At 42.8% G+C, this 12,677-nt stretch overlaps 1 protein-coding gene across 1 annotated transcript in view; it reads right to left on the reverse strand.

The window, feature by feature from the left end:
* Nucleotides 1–12,677, reverse strand: part of grm8b (glutamate receptor, metabotropic 8b) — a 117,783-nt gene that overhangs the window by 16,630 nt on the left and 88,476 nt on the right. Inside the window, exon 6 of the mRNA XM_073472134.1 lies at nt 9,845–10,045. Within this exon, the coding sequence (XP_073328235.1) occupies nt 9,845–10,045 (201 nt within the window). The remainder of the gene's footprint in view (nt 1–9,844; nt 10,046–12,677) is intronic.

Here is a 12,677-nt window from a genome sequence, read left to right on the forward strand (position 1 = left end):
AGAGGAGCGAGCACAAACATTTGACACCACAGTAACAGATAATTAACACATTCAAGCATAAAAAAACCTTTTTCTTTGTACTCTGCTGCGACGGATATATGAGCAACAGGGTCAGAGTTCAAGGTGCACGGTCATGAAGTAGTATGTCTGTTGTATGGATAGTGTACGTAACAGTATGGTGTTTGTAGCGATAGCTGCAGTGCTGTACGTACTAAAAGTAAAAGAGATATGCCATTCAGGATGCACCAATGAATCACATTAGACGAGCTGTATGGAGACAGTTTATGTTCTTTCAGCTGTTTTTTACATTTAAATCAAGTCTCCAGCTTGGGTGGTATTAATGCATCCAAAAAGGATTCAAGACAAACTGAAATCCAATTATTTAAACTATCTCAGGATGTGGTTTGAGATAGAAAAACATCTTTACATGTGATCTTTTTCTTTATTCCCGCCTGTGACACAATAAAGATTCACATTTTAAAGTCAAAACTGTTGGATTACACCACATTCGGAGTGTTTGAACATCCGGATGTTCAGTTAATCCTCCTGTACTTGATGTTTTGTTTTCAGATTCAGTCTCTCAGCTGCTGTATCTGCCGTATTGTGTCGCTCTCGTACAGTAGTGGAAGTGTGTTATTGTATTCCTCGCTACAGGGCAAATTTAACATCGAGGAGAGCCGAGTCTCGAACTTAAAGTACATCCACTCGGAGATGCCGAAGCAGAGACGAAGAGCAGCAGATTGGAGTTAAAGAGCAGAACAACAACATAAAAAGAAAACAGATTTATAATGAAGTGAGTGGGCGCTGGTTTGATGCTATCCTGCCCCGATTTCCTTCTTCAACATGAATAAAAGCATCACAAATCACATCAGCGTGGCTGTGAATCACCAGAGATCGCCTCAGGTTGTAGAAACCCCCCCCAACACCGCCACCACCACCACCTCGTCCTCTTCATCCCCCACTTCACTTCACTTCATTTCACTTCAGAGAATCTGTGCTGATACAGAATTAACATCCTCGCTCCACATTATATCCAAACACGGAAATCATGATGAAACTCTGCGGTGACACGAGCCGCAGCTTTCTCATAAACACAGTAAAGACGACCCGCAAACAAACTGCACAATCTAAAACAGATGTTCAAGTCTCGTAAAGAGGACGTTGATGTCTGTCCGTCCAGATTGGAGGTTTTCAAAGTGTAGGTGCACCTCCCCCCGGGGGGATAGAAGGAGGGTCTCTGAGCGAGAGACATCAGGTAAAGACACTGCGTGAGGAGGAAAGAGACAGCAACACAACAGGAAGACATTAATCATAGTTGATGTTCACTGGGAATAAATGTCCATAAATTAGCTTCGAAATCAGGAAAAAGATGCTTCAGAACTTGACTGAGAATCATCGTGTTTTAAACTTAATCCAGAGATAGTTGTCTGTACATCACGGATGAGCCCCATTCCAAATTATATTCAAACACAAGAAATATCCAGATTTAATACTGTCATGAAGTGTGGTACCCTCTCTCTGTTTGGGTCTGTTCAGATCCACGACAGGTTGGATCCATTCTCCGAATATTTAGATAAGTTGTTGCCGTTCTCAGGTCAGTTTTGGGTAATCCATTTAAAAGGCAACTGGACGTGTTTCAGTTTGTTGAAGACGTTTCACCTCTCGTCCGTTCTTCAGTTCTAACTAACTGGAGGGGAGTCGCAGGGTTTTAAACTCTGTAAACTCTGTGCTTAACGACTCTCACACAGAGTTTAACAGCCTGCAACTCCCCTCCAGTCAGGAGGAAGTCTGAATCAAGGTTCACGACTTTGATACACTTTATCCATTTGATCCGGTTGGTATAAAGAACTATAGACGACGCATCTACGTCCCGACGTGAACTGCATTTCCCTTACTTGCAATGTATTGGTTTGTAGATATCAGTTATGTCAGTGCTCAGCATTACTTCCCACCTCTGGCTGTTAGCGGTTACTATAGCAACAAGAAAAGCCAATCAGGAAACTCTTAATCACTGAGGGTTCAGGTGGAGCTGCTGGAGGACATCAGAGGGAAAACCAGAAATCATTGTCTCCACTCCTCTTTTGTTTAACAGGAAGAAGACGTGACTGGATTTTGAAAATACAAAGAAACTGATCTTTTTTTTTTCTCATACATTGTTAAATAGGTGCACAGCATTGTCATGGATGTGATGTAAAATAGTCTAAAAGTCATTTTTCACGTCAGCTCGACCTGATTAAAAGTCTCTTACGTCGTCTTTACCTACACTTGTTTCCACAGAGATCATCCTTTGACACTTAAACTATAAATACTTGTTCAAGGTGATGTTTTGCAGCCATCAGCGACGTCACAGCTGCAGTTTGCAATCAAATCAGAGCAGAAAGAGGCCTGACGCTCCATTAATCTACTCATTCGATCTCAATGGATCCGACAGCAGCGGCTCTTCTTCACCGCGCTGACAGGAAATGTGTGGAGCTCAGCGGAGCGAGGCCTCAGAGTTTTACTGAACAGGTCTCTGTTGTTTTGGAGAGACCTTGGCGGACGGTGTGGGCGGTCGGAGCTGCAGCCCGGCAGGTCGTCTATTCATCAGCGTGATAAAAACCTCTGAGCGTTTTTGCACTCTGCTCTTACATCTGCATCCTGCAGCTTTACATTCATTCGGGTTCATTCACTGATCGTTAAGCTGTGAAGATGTTCTGTCGATTTCAACCTCACTCAGTTTTGATCATTTCTGATTACCTCGGAGTGTTTGTCTGTCAGCCGCGTCAGATGTCTTGATCTCACATGCCACAGGGAGCGAAGCTGACATCTACTTTTACAAATCTGTCATCACCCACCAGGAATCTTGACAGGTGAGGATTGCTGGTGGGTGATTACGGATGTTGAATTGCAGAGGAGATTTGTGAAATTATGTTTGAGCTTTTCAAAAAAGAGTGTGAGAGAGAAGAGACCCTGCAGACAGCCGATAACCTGAAAGTAGTTCAGTGGTTTTATTTTCAATTAAAAGTAGAAAAAGCCAGCCCAGTAGCCACTATAAAATGTTGGTAGTTGAAGTTCCCATCAAGTAAAAATTGCAGTTTAAGGGCCTGAGTCCACAGCCAGCGTCTTTTTTAAATTGTTCCCAATGAAGAGCGAGCATCTGCAGCAGCAGCCGGCCGCCCAGAGAAAAGACGCTTCTACGAACGCTTCGAGTCAAAAATCTCTCAACTTTTCAGAAACTTTCTCCTGGCCGAGGCGATGATATTCACCGTATTTTCGTTTCATATCGACCATGTCATCCACCCACATCCTCCCTGCTCTGACGTCCCGATGTCAAATTAAAAAAAACAAACAGATATTCATGGGAACTTTTATGTTTCTACAAACCATGCGATCTCATCCATGGTTGACATTTCTACAATCATCACATTCATGTTAGAGTGGTTAAAAGTCAAGTTTTTTGCAAAGGAAGTTCAAACACTGAGGATCAGTGATGGGTTGATTCACAGTTCATTCACGTGTCTGTCTGGCTGATGATTGGTCGACTGAAGCGTTTCTCCTGCGCCGAAACCACAAACTGTTTTTTGTTTTTTTTACAGTTCTGTTTATGCGCTCATTGATGTTTATCTGTGAGCTGCTGGTGGCCTCAGGGTTTAGATGCACCATCCGGAGTTCGACATGAGATCCAGCTGAACGTCTCACTCTGACAGAAAGAGAAAAAAAAAACGTATTTTCCCCGGATGCAGAACTGCTCCTTTAATCCTGAAGTTCACACGGCGCGGAGACAAACCGCTGAGCTCTCTCTGGATGTTTCCTCTTCCTGCTTTGTTCAGCAGTTTATAAAAAGCAGCATATTTGAAGTGAAGTCACAGCGGGAGGAGAGCTCTTCACATATTCATCACTTCACTCACCTACAGTATCTCCTCCTCCCCCTCCTCCCCCTCCTCCCTCCATCGCTGATCTGACTGTAAAGAGTTTTTCTCTTCCTGCAGCTCCACAGGGTCAGTCACGCTGCATCCCTCTTAAAAATGGCAACAACAAGCTTTTATCGCCTCTCAGTAAGCATCCACTGTCCAAATGAATCAGGGGGGATCTCCCTGACGCCCCCTCCCACCCTCCCCGCCTCCCCCACTGCTCTCCCCCTCGCTCTGCTGATCGTGTTCAAACAGGACTCGAAGATGGCTTTAGCACAGCGGACGCTAACATTAGCACAAGCGTCTCAATTAGCCTCCCCGACGCTCCTCTAAAAATAAGCGCACAGGCGAGGAGCACACGGGTGAGTTAGCGATTAGCCCCCCCGGCCGCCACCGCCGCCGCCGCAGTGTCCTCGCTTCATGCTGGATTCCCTGCGTTTCATACATGGAATTATGGGTAACCTCGCTGCCCCGTGTTCAGAGAAGTGAAGCATAAAAAAACACAAAGGCAGCCAGAGTTTGATTTATGTCAACGTTTGATGTATGTGAAGGCCCAACGGAGCATGCTGTTCACAGATTCACACAGGAAAGCCCCAAACGAAGCATGACATGACCGTGTGTGTGTGTGTGTGTGTGTGTGTGTGTGTGTGTGTGTGTGTGTGTGTGTGTGGAGGCCTTAATAAGCTCAATCAGGCAAAAATCACACATGAGCCAAATGCTGCTGAGCCAGGATTCAGCGGTGATGCACGTGTGCCGCTGCAGCGCTCGGAAGCTGAGGAGCCCGAGGAGACGTTCTGAGGCTGCAGATTAACTCGTTATCATCATCTTCAGTTCATCACCGAGACTATACGACGAATTATCTGTAGTAACCCGCAGTCCAGCTGATTCCTCTATAGGTGGAGAGGATTAGTCAGTCCAAAGAGGAGCAGGAACCAGATAATATTGGAGATGTTTACTTGACAACTGAACAGAAAAATGATTGAAAACGTTCTAAATATTAGTTTATAAATGATCACAACTTCATCATTACACAACAAATGAACAAAGCAGTTTTTAGTTTCCTTTCTCTGTACATTTTTTTTGCATTTTATGGCCCCAGTGAAGGTTTTCTGACATCAGGCGGGAAAAGCAAACAAGTCTTCCACATTAAACGAGAAAATAAGTCAAAACCCCGACCCAATCGACAGAATAAATGTTATTGCAACACCACAGGTTGAATTTTCTGTTTCTCTTGTCACAACTCTCTGGTTAGGTTAAGGCACGGAAACCACTTGAGGGTTAGAAAAAACATCATGGTTTGGCCCAAAATATCTGTTTTGGTCGCCACAAACACGGATGGAAATGTCTCCAGGCCTCCTTAAAAAAACACCCGATTTTAGGTCGCCACAGATGAAAATGTCTCCAGGTTTCGTGAGTTTTGATGGAGCTATTACAGATTAAGTGTAAAGTGAAGGGTTACACAGCTCAATAAAGTTCTCTGTCCCAAAACTGGTGTGATTTTTGATGATCAGTCGTAATCCTGAAACTGCTGCTTCGACTGAGAAGAGACTGAAAAGTTTCCACAATGTCATAAAAAAATCAAAAAAGTCAGACTGGGTCCTCTCAAAGATATAAGAGCAGGAAACACACAAACACATTATTTTCCTGCAGAGTGATGTTTTCTCCTCCGGGCTTTAATCTGAAAGACGACTGACTAATCTTCCTGTGTGTGACACGTTTCCTGTTTCTGCCCTTGTTTGCTTTAATTCACTGAACGAGGCAACGAACTGTTTAATGTTTAAAAACGACGGCGTGCAGCCTCGAACCGGCTTTAACTGAGCACAGATTTACTGTTTCGGGCCTGCAGCTGAAAATTCACCGCTGATTCAATGTTTAATGTCTCTCCTCCTCCTCCTGAAGAAATAACAGCCAGCAGCTCCTCACATCCATCAGCTGCAGAGAGATGAATCCCTGAGAGCGCATCACCCACAAAATCTGCTCAATCTCCTCCTCTCTCTGTTTTATTTTTGTCCCGTATCTCTCTGTGCTGAGCAGGTAGATAGAAAAATTATTCAAATCGAATCCCTGCAGGTAGAAGGGAGGGAGAGGAGGAGAGAGGGGAGGGAGACATATGGAGATATAAGAGGAAGATCTTCTGTCTGATGTATTATAATTTACAAGAGGAATCCTGGTGGAGAGGAAGGTAAAGATACCAGAGAGGAGAGGATTTTTCTTGATTTCAGCCATAATTAGTGAATGAAAACAGTTTTGTTGGTTGAACAGAGGAAGAGAAAGTGATGTGACAAACTATTTAAAGCATTTTGAATAGAAAAGTCTGTAACAACAGAGATGGCAGCTGTATGACACACATCCCACCACCGTCTGCTTTATAACAGCCTTACCAGTAAACACATCATCCAATCACGTTGCTGCACAGACGAGCGCACAGCTGAGATTCACGACAGTTTCGACTGATCTGACGCGGCTGCAGACGGACTTTGAAAAGCCACGGAAGAGATTTTCCACATTTAAACATCTTTGTAACGTTCGCAGCCCGGCCTCATAAAAACAAACAAAAAAAAACAAAAGGTGGACTGTGAAAGCAGCTTATTGTGACGCGAAAGAAAAACAGGAAATGTACAAAGCAGCAGATCATAAACCTCCTCAGACTTCATCCAGACAACGTTAAAACTTGTTTTAAAAAGTCTTAATTAATAACAAAGGAGTGAGACATCTTCTTTCTCATCTCTGAGGAGACTTGCACATTTCAAACAATATGGAGTAAACACCTTCACTTCAAGTCTCTCTTTCAAACTCAGCGCCGTCTGACCGATGCTTGAACCAAGACGGATTTAAAAGTATTAACAAGTCAGCGTCCAACACTTTAACACACATCATAGCAGCACACCTGACAAGGGGCTAAAGACGGGTGATGTGTTTTCATCACAGCCCATCAAAGCCAGAGCTGATAAATAGCCGTGACTATCAGTGACCTGACCCGAGTCAACTGATGCAGGAGTAAATGCTGGTTATGCACATTTACATTGACGACAAGAGACAGATGTTAGTGGGCATTTTCTCCAGTGTGAAACGAGTCCTACATGTCCAGATATTTATCTTTCGTTGCACATCCTAGCCAGACGTCCCTGTTCATTTAGATCGAGGCCTGGTCTTATTAGCCTGAACCTGAGCAAGACGGCTGCTGAGAGGCGAGACTGGCCTGAAAGGACTTTGGTATAACATGACTGATGTACTGACCGAAAAATGACATTAAACTGAATTTAAATAAGTAATATTTGACAGTTTACAGTAGTGGGTGATGTTTTTCCTATCTGAAACTACACACCTGGAATAAATCTCACTCAGAGACCTGTTTCTTGTTGGTTCACGGAGAGTCCCTCATGTTTTATTTCTACTCTTGGTGTCTCTGTTAGTCACGTGTCGGGAGGTGGAGTTACAGTGTGTGGTTGTGTATCTGGTCCCTGAGAGGGTTGACAAACACGCTCACCTTGAAAAAAGAAAAAGGAAAATGTCACAGTGAGCTTCAGCCTTCAGCCGGAGAGAAGAAGATGAAGCCCTCTCCGGGAACATGTGCTTTTTCTTTTCACTTTAAATGACAGAAATTCTCTGTGCAGAGTCGTGAAAGGAAAGTCAGCCTTGGCAGAAAAAAAAAGCTGCATTCAGAAGCCAGAGAGGGAATGTGAGCTCCATCAAAGCTTTTTGTGAAACCAGTGGATGGCCTTGACTCAGCCGGAGAGAGAAGGTTCACCTCACATGTTCCTACACAGGATTACCGGCAGGAAGAAAAAGCACATAAATGAATCATTTTTTTATTGGAGCCCCTAATAAATCCTACGAACAGTGGTGGGATTTGTTGTGGATGGTAAACTGACCATACGTGTTTCAGCAACAACACGAGGGCTCGCTTTCTGCTTTTGTTGTCTTTTAACTTCCTGTCTACAATAAAAAATGAGAACATGTCCTGTCACCGTGGGTCACATCTGCTGCTCGTGATCACTTTGATCAATATCTTAATAACCAAGAACTCCCGACGGAGCTGAGTGACAATGAGAGATGCTCATCCACGGCGTTTAAATGTCGGCCGATATTGACGTAGCAGCACTGATAAAACCAGCTGGTTGTGTTTGTGACTGGTCAGTGTGTGTTTACTATGTGTGTTAACTCTTATAACACTATGATATCATAAAGAAATTGTTGTTACAGTCCAGTTTTCTGTGACATGGTCTTATTATTGTGTAACAAGCTGATTACTCCACATTGTTTTATCAATAATAATATGTATTACTGTACGTAGGGTCCAACACGTCCTCGTCCTCGATCACAATATTAATGTAATGTAACTTGATTACTTTCCGTTACGTTTGGACTCTCTACCAAACGTGCAAATAAAGACGAAAGAAACGAAACATTAATAAAACGATCGATCAAACGATCTTGTTTGATTCATCCAACCCTCCTTCTCTCCTTCTCCTTCTGCAGACTTCAACTGACTTCCTCCTTTGCTCCTGTCATAATTACTACAGCCACTAGATGTCGCCGCCTAACAATAAATGTAAATGTGGATCCTAATGAGCTGCTTGCATCAGACTACTTGAACATTTAATTATAATAACAGATGCTGCAGCACACAATAAGATGGGGTAGATAGTTGTAAGCTAATCAAAGCTGATTTTTTTATCTAAAATCTGTGAGCCAATCAGGGCCGCTGCTTTTCACTTGTATAAGACGACAGTATCAACCGGACGCTGTGAGACAAATGAGAAGAGGAAGCTCCAACGAATTGCAGACAAAATTTGATTGCTTGACTGCTCATACTTCTCGACCTATCAGACTTCTGTATAAAGATGTCACCATGTTCACCAGAACTCAGCTATTAACTTTAAACTAACAGTGTCATTATAACTGGTAGAAATGATGAACAACACGACCCAAATAAGACAAAACAATAATCATAATCCATCACAATCCCTCATTTTCTCCTCCTCAAACTATAAACTCTATAGAAAGAACAAAGTCCTGCATATTTTCTGCGATATTGGATCTGTAAATAACGTCTCAGTATATATGAGGAGTGTGAGGTTTAATGTATTCCAGAGCTGAGTGTGTGTAACGTTTTGTGATTATTGAAGTTGTGTGAAAGCAGACTGCAGCAGCTCCCACTGAGCTGAGGATAATGAATGTGGAAACAGGAGGAAATAAACCCCGACGACCATATTTGGTGTTTAATAATGAGTGGATGATTCCCTGATGACGGCGTCAGCATTCACACTTCCTGCTGACGAAGGCCTCCACCTGCCGGGAGGTCGACCGCCGTGAGAAGAGCTCAGACCGCGACGCCGAGGAAGACGATGGAGTAAAGAAGAAATCATTTTAGCACCTTTTACGCTGCTAAGTGGAGGGGACTACGGTGGCTGACGAGGCCAAACATGCTGCAGCTTAACACAACACGTGCAAGTAGACAAAACACGAGCAAATAAGATAACATTGTCAATTTCAGTTCACATTTTACCTGTAAAACTGTTCTTAGTGCATCACCGTGATGTGAAAACATCAGATTTACACTCAGTCAAAGAAATAAAAGTAACTCCCTCTTCTGATTGGCTCCTGATGGCGCCGTCACACTGGACGAAGCAGTTATCAGAGTCTGATCTGGTTCAGCAGTGAGAACATCAGAGCAGAAACAAAGACAGAAATGTGTGGAGCCGCTCTGCCCTCCTGTTTGATCTATTTTCATTGAAGTCATTCTGAAATAAGACCAGACAGACGAGGTTTGCGGCTCCTCGACTGATTTAGTCGTTGATTAGCGGGCAGACCTTTTATGCATTTTGAACAGGTTGCTTTCCCAAACATTGTGTCTGAGCGGGACCGAACAGTTGCAGTAAAATAAATGTTAATGAGTTGAAAAACGCTACAAATGTGAGGACGAATGATGACGAAGACGCTGACGATCTTACCGTTGAAGCCGACGGCGCGGACGTGGGCCAGCAGCTCCTTCCCGTCGATGTTGGCCATGCGAGGACACAGGCCGGGGTATCCGGCGCAGAGCTCGCGGTGCATGTGGTGCAGAGCGTGCGCCATGGCGTACACGGCGTCCATCACGAACTGAACCTTCCCCTCCTGCTCGTAGGTGGAGTCACGGCCAACTTTCTCCAACCCTGGAACATAAAACAGTGTCAGGTGATCGAACATGTAACAGCACAGTACGGATCTAAAGTTCTGATCAGAAGCTCCAGAACAGCTGGGATGGATCATGTGGCGTGACTGTTTAGTCATTATTTATATACGGGAAGTGTAGTTTAAATTTAAATTCTGACACACGGGGCATTTAATTACGATTTATTTTCCTAAAGTGTGAGATACAGATCTTGTAATTATGACTTAGTTGTCACAGTTATGAATCTTGCAACTCTGAGCTAATATTTTAATAAATTCAAGATCCTGACCTCATAATTATAGGATAGTTCTCGCAGTCATTATGAGATACAGATCCAGTAATTAAAAAAGTTAATCTCATAACTACGAAAACAGTCTTTGATATCTTAAGTTGTGGATATGTGAAGATAAGCACTGAGCTTCCATAAAATGTGCCTCTATAGGGTTCATCCTGTTTTTGATATCATCGTGGATTTAATGACAATTTGAATTAATTATTGGACATCATCACGTTGAGGTACTTACTCCAATCTGGGCTAATTAAGACTGTAAACATCGACATTCAGAGAGAAAATGGACGCCTGTAAACAAACTTTACTCATTTCCGTCGGAGCTCTTTCAGCCTCTCTGTGTTTCCTTTTGCTTTTGAATGCAAAGGTGTTGGAGTTTGTCCTTGCCACCAGGCAGAGTGTAACTCACAAAGGATTATGGTGAATGTGAAATGAGACACATTTCCTATAACTAACCCATTAACATAAAAAAATACATTTGGCTCCATCTCATTAGCCGTGATTAAATGACAGAGTGCAGAAGACATTGTCATCTTTTATTAGAAAACTCTGTAAAGTCCCAAAAAATGTTCACTGAGTAATTACCGTTATTAGAGTGGCGGCGCTCTGCAATCACGCCGCCGGCCGGAGAGCAAAGAGGAGCGCCAAAGAGAGGAGGAGGAAACTAACTGCCGGACTGGACCCTCCATCAACAGACAAGACTTCTCTGAATTAATAGGGGCTTAGAAATGAAATCCAATTTAATTTTAATAGCAGGCGGGCAGCGGGGGATCTGTCCGAGGGGAGACATTTGCTCCGGCAGTAAAGACTGATTACACGTCTGCACGGCGGTAATGAATGAGCCTTGAACGGCGTGCGGAGAGCGGAGGATGTCAAACAGCCGAGGCAGGGAGGAGATGTACGGCCGAGCAGCTGATGATCGCTGCTCGCCGCAGATGATGAGTGTCTCCTCAATATTTAAAGAATACATGTTTGATCCTGGAAATTCAAAGTGTGGCTGAATGCGGTGTTTTGAATTTACAAGAAGCTCCGTGAGTCCGCGTCTGACTCCGGCCTCCGTGGAGGAAACTTCTCATCTTGTTCACAAACAAAAACTATAATTCTAATTAAGTGTGATCATCTTATATTTAGATTAAATTCGGATCTCGTTTGGAGTATGGATTGGATCATCGTTGACTTGAATTATCACCTAAATCTGCAGCTTCCCTCGGCTTTATGGAGCTAAATAATCAGTTTTCAGCTCATTGTTCTGGTTCAGCCCACACAGCTCTCCTGGTGTCGTTTTCGGCCCCAAACGCTCACTCTACACTAACTGCTCGGCAGCAAACAGCAGGTAGACACAGTTAGATACTAGCTGGTGAACATAATGGAGCATTTAGCCACTAAAGAGGAAGACATTTCCCTCGGGAGATGGTGGAGACCAAAAATGGAGCTAAAAGAGAGGGAATATTGGATCTACAGTCATCATGTGGACACAAACACGACTCCAAACAATAACAATAAAACATGTTCAACATATAAACATAACAGCTGATCACATAAATCTCCAATTTCAAGTTTTTTTCCTTTGATAACATTCATGCTTTTAGATGGTTTACATCTAACTTAATTATATAATTAAGAAAACTATAGAATCTCACATTAATAAAATATGTAACCACCTGAAAAAAAAGGACCAACTCTGACGTAAACACTTCATTTTTGGTCAAAGGTGTCTTTAAAAAGTAGCCTCACTGATAATACACCAGACTAAGAGTCGACAGCCGTGATGCAGCGTCTCTGTGTTATTTTAACATTATCACAATTCATCTTGGGGGGACGCATGCAAATGTCTGAATCAAATTTCGTAGCCATCCATCCAATACTTGCAAAGATATTTCAGTCTGGATGTTTCCTAAACACTCCGCGCCCTCTTAACCTGACAGTTTTCATAATTTCCCATCATTGACAGACAATTAGGCTCGAGTGTTTCCATAAGTCTCAGTTTACTGAGCCGTGCCATCATTAAGAAGCTGTTTGTTCAATGAGCACAAGAGTTGGACTCAAAGTTTCTGCTGTCAAAAAGAAAATAATTCAGAGTTTTGTTGATGTGCAGTGATTTGTAAATGTCAAACTGTAATTATGTGTTTATTATGTTTGTATTATTAACAGTGTTAGTTCAGCTGCAGCAGAGTTTGTATATTGTAAAGTATTGTATATTGCTTTGTAATTTATCATTGCTGCTAATAACAGTGATAAAAGGTGTTTTATATTATATTTTATAAGTTTAGGTTGTTAGTTAACTTGATACTGACACTGTTTATCCAGCAAATGTTTAGTTGTTGAGTTTTCCTCAACATTACAA

This window comes from Pagrus major, chromosome 8 (genome assembly GCF_040436345.1).
Source record: "Pagrus major chromosome 8, Pma_NU_1.0".
NCBI classification, from domain to species: domain Eukaryota; kingdom Metazoa; phylum Chordata; class Actinopteri; order Spariformes; family Sparidae; genus Pagrus; species Pagrus major.